Source organism: Poromitra crassiceps, assembly GCF_964638095.1.
Source record: "Poromitra crassiceps genome assembly, chromosome: 5".
Classification (NCBI taxonomy): domain Eukaryota; kingdom Metazoa; phylum Chordata; class Actinopteri; order Beryciformes; family Melamphaidae; genus Poromitra; species Poromitra crassiceps.
Window position 1 is genome coordinate 20655567 of NC_139642.1, and position 24547 is coordinate 20680113.

A 24547-nucleotide genomic window follows, 5' to 3' on the forward strand; every position below is an offset into this window, starting at 1 on the left:
CTATATATATATATATATATATATATATATATACATACAGTGTTGGGCAAGTTAGGGGCAGTTCTAGGCCTTTTTTGGGTGGGCTTTAGCCCACCCAAAAATAGTCTCAGCCCACCCAAAAAGGCAAAAAAAAAAAAAAAAAAAAAAAAATATATATATATATATATATATATATTTCAGTGGCGGCTGGTGAGCTTGGCAATAGGGGAAAAAAAATTTGACTTTTTTTTTCTCTCTTTTGCAGTTTGAAGACAGATTTTAACAACATACAAATAAAACAAAAGCTCAGACACAGCTGGAAAACAAAGCAAAGCATACTATTGATTGACAATTATAATATGGTGCTACCACCCATATAAGGGTGTTTACATGCTTATAAAAGCATATGGGTTCCCATGCAAGGGGCCAAGACAAACCAGCTGAGCAAGTCACCCACCGCCCCTAACCTCATCAAGGTAGGCCAGAAAGCGTACACACGAGCATGAGCACGAGCACACAGAAGTAGATACACATGTATGACACAAGCATTGCTGGCAGACACAAACAGACACAATGTGTATGTGCATATAACTAACACAGTGAAGTGATTCAAACAATAGATCAATAGACAGCTCGTGTGCCTGACTTCACGAAAGGCAGCAGAAAAGGTATTAGAAAATCCAAGGGCTTATCAGAGGGAAGCAAAAACAGGGAGGAGGCGAAGTCTTTGTCCGTCTGACCTTGCTGAAATTCCTCTGCTACAGAAATATCTTCACAGGCTGCTCAGGATTAAACCAAGCCCCAAACTCCGGTTCTGACAGATGAGGCCAACGTGGAAGTATCAAAAACTGCATGCAGTTCCTCGAATGGCCACTTGAGGCTGCCTGCAAAAGCGAGTAATTCCCCGTAGACCCCATGGTAAAATGTCCACCTATGTAGCTAATTTCACCATTCATGACAACTGTTACAGGGATTGAATTTTGATACAGTACTCACGGTTTATACTTTAACCTATTTAGTCTGTTTAGAAGTGAATGAAATCACTTGATTCATGACCTCACTAAACACTTTCCTAAAGAGTTTGTCTCAATTGCTAGTTTACAGCATGATGTTCATTTTGTAAATGATGGTCCCATTTAGAGTCAAATAGATGATACATCAGACTGTTTTGGGGCGTGATTGACAGGTCAGTGATATAGACATTGTTTGTGACATCATCAGTGAAGGGTTTCAGGAGAAGGCCGTCAAGCAGGATTCGAAGCGGGAGCTGTCGAGCAGCGAGGGAGGCCGCCGCGCTGGAACGAGGGCCGAGAGGTCCGGGAACACGGCGGTGGAAGAGGAGAGCAAGGCGGCCTGAGGGGGGAACATTGAGGAGGGGGTGGACCCCCGAGTCTGGAGTTTGTCTAATTCTGTGAGAGGCAGCAATGTGCCACAAGGCATCCAGTCTGCCAGAAAGCCATTAGAAGAAGATCATCAGTGATCGAATACGATCAACATCCACAATCATCAGAGATGTCATAGACCATGGCTGACCAATTTGGGACCTTTGAAAGGAAAAAAAATTGCGGCCACTAGTATCTATTTTAGATTTAGAATGTAAAATATGTCTATACATTTATAGGTCCGGCCATCCATCCAGATAAATTTTGGCATTATTTGCCCCCCCCCCCCCCCACACACATTTACTGTCTTTTATTTTTGAAAACACCAGACCGGAAGTTCCCTATTCTCTCTGTTTTTTTGTTTTTGTTTTTTAACTTACAAATTTATTTACATAATGCGAAAATACAGGTTCACAACATAGAGGTTACAAGACAATTGCAAAGGCCATTCAACATAATACACATAGGGAAGAGTTTGGGCACCTCTGTCATAGACATTATGATGTCATCAGTGATGTCACTCGAGCCAATTGTGATGATGTCATCAGTGAGTGATGTCATCAGTGATGTCACTCGAGCCAATTGTGATGTCATCGGTGATTATATCATCATTGATGATGTCATCAGTGATGTCACTCAAGCAATTGTGATCTCATCAGTGAGTGATGCCATAATGCCTTTTCAAAGAGCAACAGGTTAGCGAATGTGATAGATAACATAATTACATTATTTCTTTGTGACAAGCAAACTTTTTTCACTGTCGGAGTTTGACGAGGAAATGCTCTCAGTACGAGCGCCATACCAACTGATGAGACCATGCACATTGGAACACCCACAGGCTGGATTCGAACCGGCGACCTAACGAGCTGATGTCATGGACTGGACCCATACACTGGACCACCAGTCGGTGTCACACAACTGTAGGTCATTGATGATGTCACTGCAAGTATGAGGTCATCGATGATGTCACTACAACTATGAGGTAATCGATGATGTCATCAATGATGTCATACATGTCAAGATATAAATAAGTGAGGTTTCAGCAGTCTCTATTGATTCTGTTGTTGTTCGACTGGTAAGTACTTAATCGGCAGAGATGGGCAGTATTTGAAATACTTGTATTTGAAATACGTATTTCAACTACTTTTTTGTATTTTGTAATTTGTATTTGGCTGGGCAGAGAAAAATGAGATGTAATTTGTATCAAGATACTTTCAGATCTTGTATTTTGTGTATTTCAAATACATAAAATACATTTTTCTTTTTATTCTCAAATTGACACATGTAAACATTGACACAGGTTTAAACTAAAGATGGAGAAATTAGTTGTACTAAAAACAACTAAGTGAACTAAACTGAAACCTGATATGAATAAACAGAGAAATTACTTGTACTAAAAAACAACTAACTGGACTGAACTGAAACCTGATTTGAATAGGAGAAATTAGTTGTACTAAAAACAACTAAGTGAACTAAACTGAACTGAAACCTGATATGAAAAGATGGAGAAATAAGGTGTATTGAAAAACAACTAACTGAACTGAAACCTGATGTGAAAAGATGGAGAAATTAGTTGTACTAAAAACAACTAAGTGAACTAAACTGAAACCTGATATGAATAGATGGAGAAATAAGTTGAAAAAACAACTAACTGAACTAAACTGAAACCTGATATGATTCAGAATAGATAGAGAAATAAGTTGTACTGAAAAACAACTAACTGAACTAAACTGAAAGCTGATATGATTCAGAATAGATTGAGAAAGAAGTTGTATTGAAAAACTAACTAACTGAACTAAACTGAAACCTGGTGTGAATAGCTGAAGAAATAAGTTGTACTGGAAAAAAAAACTAACTGAACTATACTAAAACCTGATATGAATAGATTGAGAAATAAGTTGTACTGAAAAAAACCTAACTGAACTAAACTGAAACCTGATTTGAATAGGAGAAATTAGTTACAGTATACTGAAAAACAACTAACTGTCATAAACCTGATTTGAATAGATGGAGAAATTAGTTATACTGAAAAACTATAACTGAACACCAAAGTACCCTAATGAAAATCAAAAATGTCTTTCTGTTGCTACAAGGATGTCTGAGCTTCACTGTGCATAATGATGGCTGTGCAGATTTTGACACTAGAATGGTGTTACCACTGCTGATAGTGGAAAGTTGTATTCAGTGAGTGATTGTTCTTTAGTAATTATGTTCTAGATAGCCAGGTTGTTTTGGATTTTGTTTATGAAGCAGAAGGAGGGGAAGTCATTTTAAGGATGTAAGGATTTGAACAAGAGTCCAATTTCATGGAAGGCCTTTTTTGTTTGAGATGCAGTTTCTCATCGTTCCTCTCACCGATTCACAATTTCACAACCTTAGACAGGATGTGCATCAGGGCATTCAATTGCTGAAATGTAACCTTTTCTAGTTGTATAAATATGTTTGCACGTTAAATAAATACTGTGACGACAAGTTACTGACATGGTGGTGAATGTGAAGTTGTTTAAAGGGGACCTACTATGCCTTTTACCTATTTCAGTTATTTATATATTGTGTTATGATGTCAGATATCTATGGCTAAACATAGTCAAAGTTCCAAAACTTGAGGTTAACATGCAGAAATGCTGCCTTTAAGTCAAAAGCCCTCACAGAAGGTGATTAACAGCTGAGCTGAAGGAGCAATTAGTTCTACTGAAAAACAACTAAAACTAAAATGGAAGAACTGCAGTGTGTTAGGGAGTACACATACTGTGACAGAGGACTAAAGAGAGGATTTACTGTCTAAGGAAACCAGAAAATTTCACTTTTGAATAGCTGAAATCAGAGAATTAGGACATTTTCCTTAAAGAAATGTCTCTAAATGATTAATAGATCATCAAAATAGGCAATTAATTTAATATTTGGCAATTCATCTATGAATTGACTAATTGTTGCAGCTCTTTATAAGTTTTTATAAAATGTATTTTCATGTATTTTCAAAATACAAAATACGTATTTGTATCTCAAATACATTTTCAGACAGGTATTTTGTATTTGTATTGTGATACATTTTTTGAGCAAGTATTTGTAATTTGTATCAAAATACTTTATGATGTATTTTCGCCCATCTCTGTTGATCGGCTGACTTACTTTGCCTGTTTACCCAGCTTGAAGACATCTCCGGGATTCTGACCAATCATCACCTGTGGCGAGTTCCAATTTAAAGAATCCAGCATAATAAGTGGAACTGTGGGAAATTCCAGGACATGATGGACAGTGAAGAAGAGAGTACCTATGGTGGCTGTGAAGGGCCAGATGCCACGTATATGAAGATGATCTCTTCAGATGGTCATGGATTCATTGTGAAAAGAGACCATGCCTTGACGTCCGGAACTATCAAAGCCATGATGAGCGGGCCAGGCCAATTTGCTCAGGATGAAACCAATGAAGTGAACTTGAGGGAGATCCCATCTCATGTCCTGGCCCAGGTCTGCATGTACTTCACCTACAAGGCCCGTTACACCAACAGCTCCACACAAATACCTGAATTCCCCATTGCTCCGGAGCTCGCACTGGAACTGCTGATGGCTGCAAACTTTTTGGATTGCTAAAATGACAAAGAGACAATGTAGCTGTAGCGGCTTAATTTATCTCAACTGTTGAACTTGTTTTGTCATGTACAGTACATGACAGTATATGAAAACATGAATGTTACAATAAAGCCCTGGTGTCGTCACTAATTGTTATGGAAACCTGACTTGCTGACTTGTATTTCTATGCTTTGTTGTGTGTTAGTTGTTGGCCATTTTATTTCGTTTTTGTCTTTTCTTTCTTTTCTTTTGTTTGTGTAAGGAGGTATTGTGCAGTCATACTGCTGCAGTCTGTTATGTGTTAAAAAAAACTGATTTGCGATGGTCACAATGCAAAAACATAGACCGTACAGACCTGTCAATCACATCCCAAAACATAGGTCAATTTGACCAAAAACCAAACAAGACGAGAAGACCGCAGCACAGCCTGCTATTGGTCTGCGTAAGATGATTTTGGTCAATAATAATGATGTCATAGACATTGTGTTTGCCCAACTTCGCAGCACTGATGACATCGCAATTGATTGCTCTTATGACATCACTTATGATGTCACAATGCCTATGACATCATCAGTGATGTTACAATGCCTATGCCATCATCAGTGGGACAAAAAATTGAAATACACAAACACACATTGCGGAACATTGAGGAGGGGGCGGACCCCCGAGTCTGGAGTTTGTCTAATTCTGTGAGAGGCAGCAATGTGCCACAAGGCATCCAGTCTGCCAGAAAGCCATTAGAAGAAGATCATCAGTGATCGAATACGATCAACATCCACAATCATCAGAGATGTCATAGACCATGGCTGACCAATTTGGGGCCTTTGAAAGGAAAAAAAATTGCGGCCACTATTATCTATTTTAGATTTAGAATGTAAAATATGTCTATACATTTATAGGTCCGGCCATCCATCCAGATATCACAATGCAAAAACATAGACCGTACAGTATAATAGAGCGTACGGTACATATATATATATTTCATTGTTTATTTGTGTAGGGATATACATGTAACATAAAACGTAAAAACGGACGCATAAAAGTTCCAACATTTCTCTCCTCACCTCAAAGTTTTGTGTGGCCAGATAGAAATGAGCATGACATCACACCAAATGTTTGAAATCGACATGATGAAACCAACCTCTCCCCTACATATTTTATAATATAGAAATACCACCATCAGGGATATTGGCCCCGATTCCTGTTGAGGAAGTTTGGCATTGGGACGAGACCTATGTGCAAAGTTTGTTTTATTTTCATGAAGGCAGATTTCCTCAGAAGAAGAAAAATGGCAAATACAAGTGGGCGGGGCTAACCTAGCGAGGCAGCTGGATTCACACAATCACATGACAAATCCATCTTCCCACACTTCAATCTATTGGTTTGATTCCGAACCACCAGTGGTTCACACCAATCAGTGTCCAGAGGGGTTCACACCAATCAGTGTCCAGAGGCAGCTATGTGGTTCACACCAATCAGTGTGCAGAGGCAGCTATGTGGTTCACACTAGGGGTGTTAAAAATAATCGATTACAAGATGCATCGCGATGCGGACGTGCACGATTCTGCATCGATTCACAAATGTCAAAAATCGATTATTAAAATAAATAAATAAAAATAAAATAATAATGAAATAAAATATAATGGAAGTACATGCAGTTGTTTATTTTAATTATGGATCATAATACAATGCAATTCCAATGCACTTTTATTTTAAAAGTAGCCACACAGTGAGAAAAAAGAAAGTGAGAAAAAATAAATCATGTATTGCGGAAAAAAGTGATGCATCGATTTAAGATGCATCGAGATGCATCGATAATCGTACTCGAATTGAATCGTAGCCCTCTGAATCGTAATCGAATCGTGAGGCCAGTGAAGATTCACAGCCCTAGTTCACACCAATCAGTGTGCAGAGGCAGCTATGTGGTTCACACCAATCAGTGTGCAGAGGCAGCTATGTGGTTCACACCAATCAGTAGAGGCAGCTATGTGGTTCACACCAATCAGTGTGCAGAGGCAGCTATGTGGTTCACACCAATCAGTGTGCAGAGGCAGCTATGTGGTTCACACCAATCACTGTCCAGAGAGCTTTGATGAGAAGAGAAAAGTATGTGTTTGCTGTGTTGGTGTGACCCAGCTAATTTATCCTTCACACCTGTGTGTGTGTGTGTGTGTGTGTGTGTGTGTGTGTGTGTGTGTGTGTGCGCACGCACGCGCGCACACGCGTGAGTGGGTCATGAGGAATACATTTACTGCCTGTAAATCTCTGTTTTTTATTTTTCAAGGGGCACGCGCGCACACACACACACACACATACACATTTAGACATGTGTTGTGCAATGACAGTAGGCCGGGCCCAACAGCTGTTTAGGTCACCAAAAGGAGGTCTCCATCTCACGCACACACACACACACACACACACACACACACACACACACACACACACACACACACACACCCCTACTTTTTTCTCTTTCTTTGCAATACTTTGACCACCCCATTATTATGAATATATTTTGACAATTTTATTGATTCGGAATACATGTTAACTACCTGCTTATTACTCAGGGATGCAAACTAATGGAGAGTGAAAAAGGTGACAGATACCAGGGCTGATACAAAACCACTCAAAATCATTCAGTTAAGTGCCCTATTTTGGGATCAAAAAGGTGACTGTCACCTAAAGGTGACTAGTTTGCATCCCTGATTACTGGTAGGAATATATTTTAACTATTGATAGAAATTATGTTAAGGCAGTTGGCTAATGGAGAGAGAGAGACACAGATCATCAACAATGCATCACTGCTGCCCTCTGCTGGGTACAGCTGAACTGACAACTTAGACCACAGAGTTAAAATGAAGGTCAACAGTGTTTAAGCGACCAGACACACTAAATATGGTATAAATGTGAATGTATGACGTTGAATGAATGAATGAATTTATTTGGTGATCAAATAAAATAACACAACAGTACATATAGTAATGAAAGAACAGACAATATATCAATCACCGAGGATAAAAACACAAAAAATACCGAAGGCTTATTTCCATTGTGGTCCTCAACGTTTAGTCATACAATAGCTATCTACACTATGGTAGTTACTGTAAACTTACTGACAGCCCAAATCTATCCAGGTTTTAGCCCAGACATCAGGTATAAAATGGCTTATAGACATCGTTTAAACACAAAATTGCTTTCTGGGACTGCACTTTACTACAACGACTATTGCACAATATAGCCTACAGTGGTGAGTGTTTTGTTTTCTCATGCTGTTATCTTGATTCTTATGTCTCTGTGATTTTATTGCACTTTGATCATAAAACAATGTTTTATAGACTATCTTGCCTCTCATGTGCTGTAGTTCTCTTTACCCCTAGCTGTCGCCAACAGGCAGTTTCAACTTGAAAACATTATTCTAAATGCACCAAAGTTGATTTCCTGTTCCAGTTCCAATGTTTGGGTCCGCCTCCAAACTGTTCCCTATAGCAACAGAATTCCAGTGAAACCACTTTTTTCTTTTCTTTTTTGCCACATGCCACATGATGTCTTTATACATTACTATATATATATACTGTATATATATATCAATAAAATATCATTGATTGATTGTTTATTTGTGTAGGGTGTTATGCCCCAAGTCTAGGGTTTAGGCCGGGCAATACCATAAAATTCAGACGGAAACCAAGATCAAACGTACGAAAATCTTTTACTTTGTAATTTCAGAGCATAAATACAAAGTGTTCTTTCATTCTTTCTTTTAACAGTGAACAGTTACAAATAACAAACATGAACACAACATACATTACAGTTACCTTAACTTAACCCACACATATAACAAAGAAAACTAAACATAGGGGTTGCTGGAGTGGAGCCCCATGTCACCTCCACTCTGTCTCCATGTTGTCTGACTTCTGCATTTGTAGACAGCAGTGGCTTGACTCCAATCAGCTACAATCAGCAACAGCCACGTTCAACCAATTGTCTCCCAGCAGACCAATCCAGACCAGAGTTGAGTCTATGAATGAGAGCATGTTACCAAAGAGTCTACATGACAAAGAGGGATCCCCATTGTGGAAGTACTGTGAAGAACAAGTGTTGTCCAGGAAATAAAACCAGATTCATAACAGAAAACTACTCAATGAAACTAACTAAACAACCCCAGTCGTAACAAGGGATATACATACAGAGAACAACAAGAAACGGTCTGATGTCATATATCATAACATTTATAGCGTAAGCTAATTTGCAATGTTTGTCTATTATTAATATTAATATTACACACACACACACACACACACAAATCCTCTGTCCACGACGAATAGCAATTAAATGTTTACTCTCTTGTGTGGATGATCATGTGTCTCTTCAAGTCTCCTTTCTGACCAAAATATTTACCACAGACTGAGCAATTAAATTTTTTCTCTCCTGTGTGGACTAGCATGTGTGGCTTCAATTGTCCCTTTTGACCAAAACCTTTACCACAGACTGAGCAATTAAATTTCTTCTCTCCTGTGTGGACTATCATGTGTAACTTCAAGCTTGTTTTATGACCAAAACCTTTGCCACAGACTGAGCAATAAAATAGTTTCTCTCCTGTGTGGACTATCATGTGTGACTTCAGGTCTCCTTTCTTACCAAAACCTTTACCACACACTGAGCAATTACATTTTTTCTCTCCTGTGTGGACTATCATGTGTGACTTCAATTGTCCCTTTTGACCAAAACCTTTACCACAGACTGAGCAATTAAATTGTTTCTCTCCTGTGTGGACTATCATGTGTTTCTTCAACAAGTCTGCTTTACGAGCAAAACCTTTATCACAGACTGAGCAATGAAATTGTTTCTCTCCTGTGTGGACCATCATGTGTCTCTTAAAGTCTCCTTTATCACCACCAAAACATTTACCACAGACTGAGCAAAGAAATCGTTTCTCACCTGTGTGCATTATCATGTGTGTCTTCAAGCATTTTTTATGACCGAAACCTTTACCACAAACTGTGCAATGAAATGGTTTCTCTCCTGTGTGGACTATCATGTGTGTCTTCAAGTATGATTTACAACGAAATATTTTACCACAGACTGAACAACTCGACTGTTTCTTCCCAAGAACTTCACTGTTTCTCTGTGAGACAGTTCCCATCCATTTTTCATCAGTGCCTTCAGTCTCAGGTCCAGAAGAGTCTGAAGTCTTGTCATCACTAGCTGGTTGTAAACTAGCTTGATCTGAGTTCCTGGCTGGTTCTGATACTCCACAGTCCTCTCCATCAGCTTCTGTTTTCATCTGTTCATTTGAGCTGCTGGCTAGAGTCTCCTCTCTGTTCTCCTCAGTTTGGCTTTGAAGAAGCTGTGGGCACTGAGGTTTCTCTTCCTCATCTTCACTCTTCACATGCACAGTGTAGAGAGTGAATGGGAACTTGGTGATATCAGCCTCCTCCAGCCCTTGAAGCTGCTCTCCCTCCTGACTGATCCAGAGTTCCTCCTGTTCCTCTTTAATGTGTGGGTGCTCTGGGTCCTCCTGAAGCTGCTCTCCCTCTTGACTGATCCAGTGTTCCTCCTTCATGTGTTGGGGCTCTGGGTCCTCCTGGTCCAGACTGGGGCTCCACTCCTGCTGCTCAGTGGGAACCTCTTCTTGAGTCACCAGCAGCTGCTGGATGTCTGGAGACAAGGCCTCTCTGTGCAGCTTCTGGACATTTGTCTTTTTCATTTTCACACAGTGACAGGAACCTTTCCTCCTGAACTATTACTGACAAACGTACTCACTCAAAGCTCCAATAGCGTCACAGCTAACGTTAGCTTCACAGCTAAACCTGCGTCCCATAAGAGAGGAGCTTCTTCTTCCCCCCAGAGTTAAACGGAGCGCCGGTTCCACTTGATATATTCGTGATAATATCTTCCGCACATACGAGTCTTGTGTTTGTAATTAAACTTCTGAAGTACCGTGGATAGAACAGGGAAATAACACGCGACTGCTACTCCTTTCTTTCAAGAACGCTTGCATACAACAACATGGCGCATTCCTTTGTAACTGGGAAACGCAAACAAACTGGGATGTGGCGGGTGAATGACGTCACATCCGTGTGGTTTGCGTTGCTTGCTACTCTTGACCCTGCACGAAAGACGCCAGTGTGTTTATGTTTTTAATATAGTCATATATCTATGGTTTATAACGCTGCTGCTACTCTTGGCAGTATGTATGTAGCCTATAGACAGATAATTGATCAAGGGTAAAACAGGGTTATTTACAGGGAACTAATTCATACTAATTCATTCGTACGCCAAGCGAGAATATGAACGTATTTGCTAAGTTTTCCTTATTTTCCTACATGCGGTCACTGGGTGGCAACGGCAATGGAGCCTGAGTTTGAGCGTCAGAATTCTAAATGTATTTTCAGAATTCTGACTTCATTCTCAGAATCAATCTCAATTATTTTCATCTAAATAAAAACAAATACGTCATCTAGGCTATCTGACTGACATCGCCCAGTCGCCATTTTTGTAGCTTTAAATATTATCAGCTAAATTTATATATCAAAAATAATCTTCTCCTTTTTGCGTTTATTGGCTATTGACAAACACCGGCAGTGACGTCAAAAACACTCTAACCCGGAAGTAACTCCCTGGATGCCGTTGTCTATGGTCGAGACGGTCGAGACAACGAGCCTATAACGTCTATGGTCGAGACCCCTTTCTGACTTGTCCAACAGGCACCGGTGGCCGGAGTGATGACGCGCAAGGGACGGCGTCGGAGCACAATGGCGGAAATGCCGTCTGAGAGTGATTTGGAGGGAGAATCAAACAATGAAGATTCGAGGTGTCTGGAAAACAAAAGAAAGAGTGTATCGAGTGTATCGAGCGGGACTGCTCAGAATATGAAGAAAGTGAAAAAAGACGGGTCGGGGCCTTGGGTGGTTGGAATGAAAGCGTGTTCAAGGATTGATGGAGTCTTTAGTAATCCACATGAGGTGGGAAAGTTTCTGAAAGGAAAGGTTGGAGCAATGAAGTCTGTCAAGATAACGAGAGGTGGGATAGTTATTATTGATTGTGTGTCGAAGGATCAGTTGGTGGAAATTCTAGATGTATGTATGTTCAAATCTAGTAATGTGTTTACTTTCCGACTTGGAACGACGGGTCCAGTAAAGAAAGGAGTGATCAGTGGAGTGCCAGTACGTGTTGACTGTGATTTATTTGAAGAAGTGGAAGGTGTATTTAAGGCGAAGAGAATGAATCGGTTTAGAGATGGTGTAAGTGAGGAGAGTACCTCAGTGTGTTTGAGTTTTGAAGGTGAAATCCCGGATCGAGTATTTTTGGATTGTGTCAGCTATAGGGTGAGGGAGTATGAGAGGGCTCCTCTCAGGTGTTATTCGTGTCAGGAGTAGGGTCATGTTGCTGCAGTGTGCAGTGGAGAAAGGAGATGTGGACGGTGTGGTGGAAAGGAGTGCAGGAGGGAGACATGTAAAGATGAGGCAAAATGTCTGCACTGTGAGGGGAGTCACAACACAGGATCAGCGCAGTGTCCACGTAGAGTTAAGGAGATTGAAGTGAGCAGGATCAGAGAGAAGAAAGGAGTGTCGTATGCTGAGGCTGTTAAGTGCAGGGAGATTGAGAGAAAGGAAAAAGTGGTAGAGCAAAATGAATTGGAGCAGAAGAGTGGAAATGGTGGAATTGAACGAAATATTTGTGTGGACAAGAAAGGATTTTTGACATTCATGGCCATGGTAATTAATTGTGCGGAACAGGTCAAAGGAAAAAAGGAAAAGATTAAGATGATGATGGATGCAGCTAGAAGGTTCTTGAATGTTGTTGACATTTCTGGAGAGGAGATCGAGAAGGCGCTGAGGGATGAGTTCCCGCCGACTGAGTCATAGAATGGACATAATATCGTGAATGGGAGTACTATGGGTGGATATATGATGAACAATGTAAATAGATTCCAATATGAAGAAGACATAAAACTTCATCCAGTTGGTGGCGGTAATGCACCTTTAAGTTGGCTGCCAACCGCCATAAAACACTAAAGAAGAAGAAGAAGAAGACTTGTCCAACAAGAGAACAACCCCACAGATTCATGTGCTTTTTTCTCCAAGTAATAAAACGCACACGTAAAAGCACACTACATTATCCCAGAGACGCTGCTGGACCTGTAGTAACATGAGTAAGTTTGTTTTGAGGCGAAATTGGACAGAAATTCGTCAAATGAAATGAGTTGTAGCTGGGCGGCTAGCGGGCTAGCTAGCTAGCTAGCTAACAGCTAACATAGTTGCTACTATGTTAGCTGTTAGCTAGCTAGCACGTTTAGCCGGCTAGCAGTTAGCGTTCCATTTGGAATGTTGAAGCGAAATTGGACGAAAATCTATCAAATGAAATGAGTCGTAAATTGTAGGCTAACCGATAACTTAGATACGTTAACTGCTAGCCAGCTAGCTGTTTAACGTATTTAGCTTGCCGTTGGACTGAGCTGCTTAGAGTATAAAGACGAATACATTTAATAAGAAGTAATTGTACCTGCGTACTTCACAGAGTTATCATACAGAGTACATAATTCACAAACAATTTCTGTTGCCCGTATCAATTTTTTTGTGAAGATGTACTCTGTATGATAACTCTGAAGTACGCAGGTACAATTACTTCTTATTAAATGTATTCATCTTTATACTCTAAAAGCAGCTCATTTTTTCGCTTTGATATTCTAGTTGCCTGCTGAGTTGCTCTGGTCCACACCTTTTTGTGCATTCCGCTTGCGTTAGACAAAATGCTAAGCTAGCTATGAGCTAACACAGGAAAGTGCTACATCCACGGAAATAGTTGTGTCAAGGTTCGATCAACAACCACAACAGAGAGAGAAAGAAGAATGTAAGGAGCATGATCTGGCCAACAATGTCGCCCCAACACTGAGGAAGTGAACAGCAGTATTCCAGCCATGAACCACCAGCCAGATTCTAGCTACTTTGAAGACTTTCAACCATCGATTCACGGAATGACCACTCAAGCCATTTCTACCATGGAACATTTGACAGGAAACAGTCTCGTCATATATCATAACATTTCTAGCCTAAGCTAATTCGCAATGTTTTTCCCTATATGTCAAATGTTAAAAACAAATCTAAATAAATATAAATCAATAAATGCCCCCCCATTAATATAGTATCAAATGAAAAAACATGAATGAATTGAATTCAGATTATATGAACCAAGAAAAGATACTGGGTTATTCTAGGACAATTTTGAAATGCTTGCAAATCAGTAGTATGTAATGTTCTACCTGTGTTTTGGCCAGTGACTCAAAGGTGTTGGATGTTTGGCATTATGTCAATAAAGGTCTTATAAGGTCTTTGAAAAAATGTGATCCAAACAATAAGCCAACATAATGTCTATTGCCTTTACTTCTCTGGTTTTCTTACAATTATTATATCCAAATGTTTTATGAATAATCTCCACATGGTTCATGGTGTTCATCCCGATACAATAACTGCTTGGAGTCTTAACCACATGTATTTATTTTTACGATATGTAGGATATGTGTATGAACTTGATAATGGTATAGTTTTTATTGCCAATTGATCAATTTATTTAGAAGACCTGCACTAATTGGTGGATATTAATTCATTCCAAGTGTCATGATGTGAGGAATCAGTTTGGTCTTCCCCATATAACTGTTGCAGTAGAAGTTTGATATAGCCTCAGACCTCCACAACACTGCACATGACCCAATTCCTGTAAATATCACAATTGTTCCACATGTAGCCGCCACAAAGTCAATGTTAAACATGGCCCAGGCTGCTAGTTCAGTAGGGGGAATGATTTGTGCCTGCACTGCAGTGAGGCAAAGGTTATGGTGTTATTACATATGTAGGGACAAACTTTGCAAATTAGCTTATGCTATAAATGTTATGTGCCATCAGACAGTTTCTTTGTTTACATGTGACACAGTACCGTTCTAACTGTCCGGCTGGTAGCAAAACAAGGCACCCAGCACCGGACTGGAGGCCGAGCAAAGCGTACACAGCTGTCAGCCAGACAAAGTGAGGAGGATTGGGTCTATTCAGGGCTGAAAAGTCCCGACTGTCACCCCGAGCACGTGGCAGTGTTGTCCTTAAGGATGAAAACAAACCACAACCAGTCCACCGTTTTGTCAATCCCGGCTGTTTGTGCTGAATCAAAACATAGACCACTTCCCTGGAGTCCTGCAATCTTCATCCGCAGATTGACGAGTGCACCATCATCATCATCATCATGGACATTTCAACAACACACAATGTTCAGCAGAGAAAACAAATTCATCCTCAAACTAACACAATGTTGAAGTGTAGATTGCGGTGGGGGTTTGTTGTTCCAAGGAGCAGCCTCTAACAGAGCCACTTTGACAGGCACAAATCTGACTTCATAATCTGGGTGTTGCTTAGGTGACCTTGTTGGCAAGATCATGCTGTGTAGGTGTCTGTGATTTGGATGTTATGGCTCAGTTTTCTGTCATGGTATTTCCTTGATAGAAAGGCGTTGGAGTGGTCGACTCTTTTTTTATTTTTCTTTCTTTTGAATCACTTCTTATTAAGGTGGTTTAGACTTTAGAGTTGAATCTATTCTTGTAGCATGGAGCTTCCCAGTCCATTTGGCAGGCAAAAAAAAGAACTTCCAGTGTAAAACTAGTAAATACCACATAAATACCTACTCCTCCAGACAAATGATATAGCATGTATGCCAGAATGCACCCTGTTGGCATGAAAGAAGTACTAATAAACCACATTGTGTTACAGATATGTCAGGGGGGCCAGTAGAGCCCAGAGAGGTTTTGAAGACGATGGAGGCGCTGCCGGGTAAAGATGGAGAGCTCTGCAGCCTGGAGGGAGTCCCAAAGGTGTACAGGTAAGAGGGGCAGATGATTGTACATCACACACCGCTCAACTAAACCATAATGTTATCTTACTCCGGGCAGTAACTTCATACCTTTGATTTCTTTCTGTCCAGCTTGACGAATTCTTCCACCAAGATGGTCAGGAGATGCAACGACCTGAACTTCCTGCTGCAGACCAAATCCCACGATGATCTGAACGGGTAAGCCCACCTTTTGCTTTCTCTGCACTACAACTCTTGGTTAACTGTACTATATTTTACATGAGTGGGGGGAAAATGCCAACATACAGTACTTTGCTGAAAGTTGACTTCTACTTGTGTAAAAATCAAATTAAATGAACGTATACTTTCATTTAATTTGATTTTTACACAAGTAGCTTATAAGCTGCTAATTTAAAATGTAGTCAAGGGTTTTTACAAAAGAGAACATTGTTTCAAATGTTATTTTTGTCCCCCGCGGAATGAAAAAGGATGAGAGGACAGGGTTCAAATTCTCCTCCTCAGGTTTATCTGAGTGGGCTTAGTGACAGCCTCTGTCTCTTCCTCAGGTTTATCCAAGAGGGTGGCTACAAGCGACTGAACGCCTGGCTGAACACCTCCAACACCTCCAAGGACACGCCTCCACTGCAGCTCATCCTGCTCACACTGCAAAAGCTGCCTCTCACAGTGGAACACCTTCGACACACAGAGGTACGGTCTCACCATGTTCACCACCACTCACTCAGCACCCACCTCCAAGTCAAGTCAGGTTTATTTGTATAGCCCTAAATCACAAGCATGTCTCAGAGGGTTTTACATAGATTATGTCTAGCTAAGCACTATCAATAAACAGGATTCAACAATCTTATATTAGAGAGAGGGGAAGAGAAAGAAAGAGATGGGGGGAGCGAGGGAGGAGAGGGGGGGGGGCAGAACAAATAGGGTATACTGGGGCTGTTGAAATCAATATGAGGAGTGTCCAGTGTGCTGTACAGACCACGGTGCAGCAGTGTCTCACTTGTTTTTGTCTTCCTCTCTCAGAACGACACACCCAAGCTGGTGAGGCAACTGAGCAAGCATGGAGAGACCGAGGGTGAGTTTTCCTCCCACGTCAAACCAGACTCTCACATAAGTGTAGCCTGATTGTGCACGTACCACCTCTGAATACACAGCGTCCCTGTGCAGGTCTGGAACCTCTGGAAAAGTTTTATAAAAAATTTGATAATTTCTTGTCTTGAATAGTTTAGGAATAGGGGGGGGGTGCAGTTTGTGTTGATCAGAATAATGTTCAGATAGAGGGATGCTCTTATGACCCAGCCGCTGTCAGCATGTGTTATACCCTGCACCAACATCACATCCAGTCAGCAGTAAAGGGTCTGCCTGGAAAAATATTGAATGGAATTATAAAATGGAAAGTGTGTAGGAACCCCGGCAATCATCTCACATATTCTGATATGTGTGGCTGAGTGTGAAGAACAATCTTCATCTATACAGTGATATGACCTAGTTAGCAGGGACACGATGTCTATCTGCCAGGGTAGGAAATGAGCTGGGGCTCGGGACAAAATGCCCCTAAAAACAAATTGAAAATTGCCCTTGGAATTGGGATGACGTTTTAGATGCCACTGTAAAATAAAGAGTTAACTTTCTGTCTTTTAATGTTACTCTGTATGTGCAAAGCGTGACTTGAAAATGGCCAGTCTGCACAGGGCCTAAACAAGCTGTCCAAGAGTCTATACTTTGTGGGTTGGAGGATAGACCGGATAGCGACATATACCTGGACCGTTGGCCTACATGTTATTTGAAACGTTTCTGCGAAATACATAACATAACATGCAAGACAGTGTTGTTGAGATGATAGGGAAATGGGGATTTAACTGTGATTTCAAAATAAAAGATGCCTGGATAAGAGTCATTGAGTGTCTGTCATGATGCAACATGGAAGGACTCAGGTGTTTCCCGACATGTGATCAAATTGCCCTGGGAATGATCCTAAATGCCCCCGAAACATATTTTACAAGGCAAAAAAACCAAAACATAATTTCCTACCCTGCTATTTGCATACTGAACATCATATTGAACATCAGACAAAATCTTCAAAACAAATCAAGGTCTGGAAAAGTATGGAATGTTTTGAATGAAAATGAAATGAAATGAAAATGTGTAGGAACCCTGAATATAACAATGTCTCATTTTGTCACGTTGCTGTGTTTTATTTTCAGAGGTGAGGAAGTTGGCGGCGAAGCTGGTAGAAGACTGGATGTCTTTAATCCGTTCCCATTGCGCAGGTACGAACACGTCACTTCACCTTTCTTCCTGTCTCTCTCTTTAAAGATGGCTCCCTTTTGTCCCTTTCTGTTTTTAAAAAGTGTGCAAAAGAAAAAAGAGAGGCTCCCTGACTTCAACCCTCAGGCAGACTTTCTAATGCCCTCTCTCTCCCTTTGTCTGCTAGATAAGAAACGCAAGGTGCTTCATGTGCGCCAGGTGAATCAGAAGACCGGAGATGATGAGGAGAAGGAGAAGCCCAAAGCATCTCCACTCAGCCATGGGAAGATCTGCTCCATAGGTAGTACATCACCTTCCAAAAACACTCATTGAGTGATTAGCTATGAGTTTAGGCTTAAGGTTAGATTTTTGAAGTGTGTGAAATTTCACTATCTGATCTTCCAAATATGTTGTTTTCTATAGGATTGGAGTTGGACACCGACACCCCCGGCCCTGACCCTCCTAAGAAGCGCCCTACCACCCCGCAGCTGAGAGGGAAGGAAAACGTGGAGCCTGCTGTCCTGAAGAGGCGGAGGTATAGTCCCTTCACTTTCCCTCGTGATCTCTGTGAGCTTAGCGCCGCCTTGTGTCCACATTTAAAACACCAGGCACGGGTGTTTGCAAGGGGCTTGCATGCTGCCCTCAGGTGGTTGAAGAACGTACTGAAATGTTTTCCCTTTCTCTGGCTTTTCCCCAGCAGCTCCGGCCTGTCAGACGCTCCACCACCAAAGAAGAAGTCCAAGACTCTCAATACCCCGTCCAACTCTGCCGAAGAGATCAAAGTCCAGATCATCCCAGCACAACGTAAGGCTTGAGCACAATCATGCATTTGAAGACGCCATGACATCATCCCTGTGACATTTAAATCATACGTGTGACATTTATATCAATCTGTGGGGAAACGGCTTCATCGTTCATGCAGGGTTTGCAAAATAACAGCACTGGAACGATCCAAGATATGGATAAATAATATGCATGATATGACATTTCATAAAGAAATTAATCTGGCTGCAGCACCAGACAGACAGGCCAATAAGCTCCAATCTATGCCAACAAAAACTGAGCACTAATTAGACCAAATCACCGCGACATGCCGACAACAGCACGGCCCTTATGAGTCCTTACAAAATCACAAAACAGTTTCTGGAATCAAACAAATGACACACTGTACAAACGGCTCTATGTGCGCCTTGAGATCATTCTTGTTATGATATGCCACTACATAAATATGAAATCGATTGATTGATTGATATGTGTGCTTTTCTAACACTAGGCACTTCATGTGCTACGCGCCCTCGATTCCTAGGTTCGCCCGCTGCGCGGGATCGCGGCTTCGCCCGCCCTGCAGCTCGCATACGCAGCTCGTCCCGATCTGCGGTCTCGCCCACAGCTCCCCCTCAGTCTCTGCCCTCTCTCTCAGTCTCTCTCGATGTCACAATGCCTGTGTATGACAACACTGCATCAGTAGGACTGATGTCATCAGTGGTTTATGACATCACTGACAATGTCACAGTGGTTTATGACATCGCTGATGATGTCATTAGTTGTTTATGACATCACTGATGATGTCACCAGTGGGACTGATGTCATCAGGGGTTTATGACATCACTGATGATGTCATCAGTGGTTTATGACATCACTAATTATGTCACAGTGGTTTATGACATCATTGATGGTGTCATCAGTGGGACAGACAGAGAGAGAAACAAACACAGCTCCTAGCTCCCATTTACTGATGATGATGATGATTTTTCTCCCTGCACTCTAGGGCTGGGTTAAAAAAATCGATTCTCCGATTTTTAATCGATTTTTATTTTAATCCTCGATTATCGATTCATATGTCCAGAGATCGTTTTTTTTTTTTTTTTTTTTAACTCATTGAGTGCCAGCCACTTTTGGAGAACGGACGCTCCCAGTGCCAGAGTTTCAGAGCGTTTTCAGTGATTTCTCGAGGCCCACAGAATATTGTGTGATATTACTATGTAAACACTGAACACGCACAAAGAACGATGAGACTCTATTCTATCATCTGCAAAAAAAAGTTTATTGATCCCATTTTCCGTTCTTTAGTTATGAGCCGGAGAAGATAGCTTGATTCATCCAAAAACAGCAATTTTTTTCTAGAAGCTGAGATAATTGGCCTTTTGTGAAATTAAACATTTCAAGCACATCACTGACTCTGAAGCTAATCTTTTCTAATGTAGTCACACCTCAAAAATAATTTCCTTCAATAAAACAGTTTAGGCCAGGGAATTTTGTTTGGCAGAATAATATTTTTAGCTACAACCAGCAGCGCTGGCCCCTGCGTGCGCTGCTGGTTGCAGCTTCTTGCTGGTCTTGATTTGCTGCTGGTGGGCATCGGATATTCTGGCTTGCGTTTGTCAATCCTGTCCTGCTGCCTGGGTCTGTCTGGGTGTTGCGTGCTGCTCTGCGTGCCCCCCCCCCCCCCCCCCCCGCCCCGCCCCGCCTCGCCTCGCCTCAACTGCACACTCCTCCTCCTGTCTGTGGTGGCTCTCTGCTGAGTTTGCTGTGCGCACAGTGAAGGGTGCGCAACATCCAGTTTTTTTACAGCGTTCCGCGTGTGTTTGTCACCGGCAACGATGCTTCCAGTTGAGAATAATAACAACTCCATGGTGTGGATGTGCAGATGTGCTGTCGCAACCGACACGGAGCGGCTCAATTGTGGGAGCAGATTGGCTGCTGCAGGCACAGCTGCAGTAACGTGCTTCAGCATATCGATGCATACGGATGCGATGCGATTTCCGTTTCCATAACGACTTCTTCTTTGTTTTTTCCTTGCCTTTCTGTTATGTGGAGAGCACTGTCGCCACCTAAGGGTTCTGTAAAATAGGTTATAGACCTCCAATAGCTACAATAGTTGTACCAGAGATGTATCAGGGATTGATCCACGTCCCACCGTCAAAAAACGCAATTGACGACAATCGTCGTCTTTGGCACTCTACGTCAGTATTTGAATTGACGACAGCTGTCGTCATTGGCATTCAATGAGTTAATAAACAGGCTAAAATATTATGCTGTGTGTGGTAGTTGAAACATAGTTTCAAGTTGACGTTTATTTATGTTTGTAGTTGAAACAAAAACATAAATACTGTAGGCTACATGAATGGAAATGTTTGATCAATAATATCTACTTTTAGAAATTATATAGGCTGAAATCAAATCACTGTGCATAATTGTGAAAGTGTCTTTATTGACAGATGAAAAGGCTGTTATTTACCCTTTGTCACCACCTGGTGAGTAAATATATGTGTAACTAAAAATTGACAACAGGTCTGCAACTTTTTTTTCCCCATGTATCTACTTGGCTGGTTGGGAACCCCTATGTTACATAACTGGACATGTAATTGAATGAATGAATGAATGAATGAATGGTTTATTTACGGTCATAGGTTATAATGCACCACAAACAAATGTAACAATTTCAGGGTACAGCTCAAAAAACATTTTGAAACATATTGAAATTGATCGAATCGGAATCGAATCGAATCGAATCAAAATTAATCGATTCGCAACCTTGTGAATCGGAATCAAATCGATTCTTGAAATTTGAACCAATACCCAGCTCTACTGCACTCCTCTCTCTCATTGGGTCTTTTTTTCTTTTTCTTTTTTAGATGAGAAGCTGAACGCCCCGGCAGAGCCCCGTGGTAATGAGGAAGTCTTGATGAAGGAGCACAAGAAGAAGAAGTGCGTTCACTGGGCTGAGGAAGACCAGCTCAAAGAATACTTTTACTTTCACCGAGATGAGACCGAGAGAGGTGAGCCATTTTCTAAATGAAAAGTTTCACTTGTTTTTTTCTGGAACCTGCAGATAGCCATTATTCACACAATTCTTTTCCTAATGATGATGTTCCACTCTTGTGCTTCACAGTCAACGTCAACAAGATCAAGGAGGACAAACCAGAGCTGATGATGGCCAGGCACAAGTTTGAGAGGGAATGTCGGCTGTATCACGACACCATGGAGGAGAGGGTCCCCTGGACGCCCCTCCGGCCCCTCACGCTCACCGGCAGCCTGGTCACCTCGGGGGCCAACAGCACCGAGACGCTGACCCAGAGGGACCGTGAGATGGACATCCTGCAGGAGATCTACCTCAGCAAAGAGAGGTAGGAGAGAGAGGCGGACTCGTCGCAATTTGACTAAAAACCTGGCATAGTGACACGTTGAAGAAAATATTCTGTAGACTCTTTTGAATCAAAGAAATCACTCAGTAATAATCAATAATCAGGGCGAGTTTCAGTTTCTTGTAAATATAGTGAACAATTTGCATGACGTTTTCAGTCCTGCAAACAGAACGATATAGAAATGATTACAGCTTAAGAAAAGGGAATATTATCAGACAACAGAAATGACCAAATGACAAAATGTATTTGCTTTCCATGCAACAGACTGGAAACGTTGAACTTTTGGACACTTGTCTAACTTGTTTCCTGCTCCGTCTGTCCTCCAGTGTGCCTGACAGTCCACACGAGCCAGACCCAGAGCCCCATGAAGCCACGCCCCCCCGTCTCATCCCCCTGGATGAAGTCGGTACACCAATGAACTCCACCATGATGGAAGGGGGCTACGTGGAGGCCATAGACGTCACGCCTCCGCAGAGCACCCAGGCCGAGGGCTCCAAGCTGCCGGCCGTCCTGACCAACCTCATGCGGAACCTGGGCACCAGGAACCCCCAAGCCACCAACGCCAACGTCTCAAACCCTGTGGCTCCTCCCACTGTCAACGTGCAGGAGCCGCTCTCATCTATCATGGTACAGTAAATAAGATCCTTTTGTCATTTTAACTTTGAGGTGTTGTCAACAGAGCTTCTGCATGGCTGCATGGCTGCATGGCTGCATGGCTGCATGGCAGCATGGCTGCATGGCTGCATGGCTGCATGGCAGCATGGCTGCATGGCTGCATGGCTGCATGGCAGCATGGCTGCATGGCTGCATGGCTGCATGGCAGCATGGCAGCATGGCTGCATGGCTGCATGGCTGCATGGCTGCATGGCTGCATGGCTGCATGGCAGCATGGCTGCATGGCTGCATGGCTGCATGGCAGCATGGCTGCATGGCTGCATGGCTGCATGGCTGCATGGCTGCATGGCTGCATGGCAGCATGGCTGCATGGCAGCATGGCTGCATGGCTGCATGGCTGCATGGCAGCATGGCGCATGGCATGAAATGTTTCCAGATTTTTGTCGACACAGAAAGTATATGCAATAAAGAGCGATGGAAACCCATTTTGAATAGCTGTTTTTTCTGCCATTTCACATGTTGGCTTCAAATTGGCTAGGCATTTGGATGGAAGCATCGCTGTTGTTAGTTGTGCTGTGTTGATGATCATAGCTGTCTGTCCTCCAGGGTGATCGGGGGAACCAGTCGACTGAGGAACGCCGCAAGAAGCCGGACTTCTCCGACCAGACCAAACAGCTACTGGGCTCCCTGCAGCAGACCCAGAACCAGAACTGCCCTCCTCCACCAGGTAAACTCAGCCTCTACTCCATGGCTGCGCTCAAATTGTCCCCCAGGCACTAGCAAGTTATGTTGATCTTTTGTTTTCGTGAAGGGCCGGATTATGCCAAATTGTGAGTCGCTGTGCCGGCACAAGAGGGCTGCCATTATCAGCTTTCCTTTCTTAAAGGATGGTCCAGTCAGTGTATCCTCTGCTAAAGGAGCTAAATCAGGAAGCATTGTAGCTCCTTTCCTTTTTTAGCATTTAGACAAATCAGTTAGCAACCTTCCTAAACAAAAAAAAAGACGACTATTTGACCACAGCCCATCTTTTCTCCCACCTGAGTCTGATGTCCACCTGCACTGCTTGATTTATTGTTGGAGGGTTTTAACATGTTTTTCTGTTCTTTAGTGAACCCGGGTCTGCTGGGTCATGATGCTCCTGTGATCAACACCATGAGAGACATGAACATGCAGATGTCTATGAACGGCTACCGGCCCACCGCCACGCCCGGAGCCCCCCGCTTCAGCCACCCGCCTCCCCACCACGCGCCGCCCTTCACCGCGGGCGGGGGCCCTCGTGCGACGGGCGCCCCCCCGGCCCAGGGGGGCCGCAGAGACATAGGAGGAGGAGGCTACTGGGGTGGTGACATGAGAGGAGGAGCAGGACCCCACCGAGGAGGAGGCTTCCACAGAGGAGGGAGCAGGGGAGAGCAAGGCTTCAGAGGCCCCGTCCGAGGAGGACCCAGAGGAGGACGCATGAACGGTACCTTTTTGGTTGCTTTTATCCAGTCCAGGTTAGGGCTGCACAATTAATCAGATCCAATAGAGAGGCAAAGCGACCGCCTACTTCCTGCTTCAGCACTGTACCAGAGATTTTCATCCGCCATTTATTTCCCCATAGACATTTCGTAAAATGCTTATAAAAATAGTTCTACTTGTTCAAACCAAACGGTTCAGATATATTTCGAATCGGGAGAGACCATAGAACATTTCACTCAGACCAACACTTAAAAAAAACAACATAGAACAAATATTTTCTTTAAATCCGTGGTTTTTTACGTTTTGG

At 42.3% G+C, this 24547-nt stretch overlaps 2 protein-coding genes and 1 pseudogene across 3 annotated transcripts; all 3 read left to right on the top strand.

Annotated features, from left to right (window-relative positions):
* The first annotated feature begins 4609 nt into the window (after positions 1-4609).
* LOC310777108 (elongin-C pseudogene) lies at positions 4610-4951 on the top strand (annotated as a pseudogene). The gene has a single exon. The product of its transcript is annotated as an elongin-C pseudogene (transcript).
* A 10732-nt stretch (positions 4952-15683) lies between these two features.
* Positions 15684-16900, top strand: LOC310776377 (serine/threonine-protein phosphatase 1 regulatory subunit 10-like; the record flags this gene model as incomplete). The annotated part of the gene is made up of 4 exons (XM_083636573.1): positions 15684-15790; positions 15893-15979; positions 16327-16468; positions 16799-16900. The coding sequence occupies 4 exons, from the start codon at positions 15684-15686 to the stop codon at positions 16898-16900; spliced, it is 438 nt and encodes a 145-aa protein (XP_083492699.1).
* Positions 16901-17278: 378 nt separating this feature from the next.
* On the top strand, positions 17279-23562 carry LOC310776378 (serine/threonine-protein phosphatase 1 regulatory subunit 10-like; the record flags this gene model as incomplete). The annotated part of the gene is made up of 9 exons (XM_083636574.1): positions 17279-17294; positions 17980-18045; positions 18210-18323; positions 18446-18557; positions 18720-18826; positions 21658-21801; positions 21915-22149; positions 22494-22794; positions 23389-23562. 9 exons carry the CDS (start codon positions 17279-17281, stop codon positions 23560-23562), a joined length of 1269 nt encoding a protein of 422 aa, XP_083492700.1.
* Between the last annotated feature and the right edge of the window lie 985 nt (positions 23563-24547).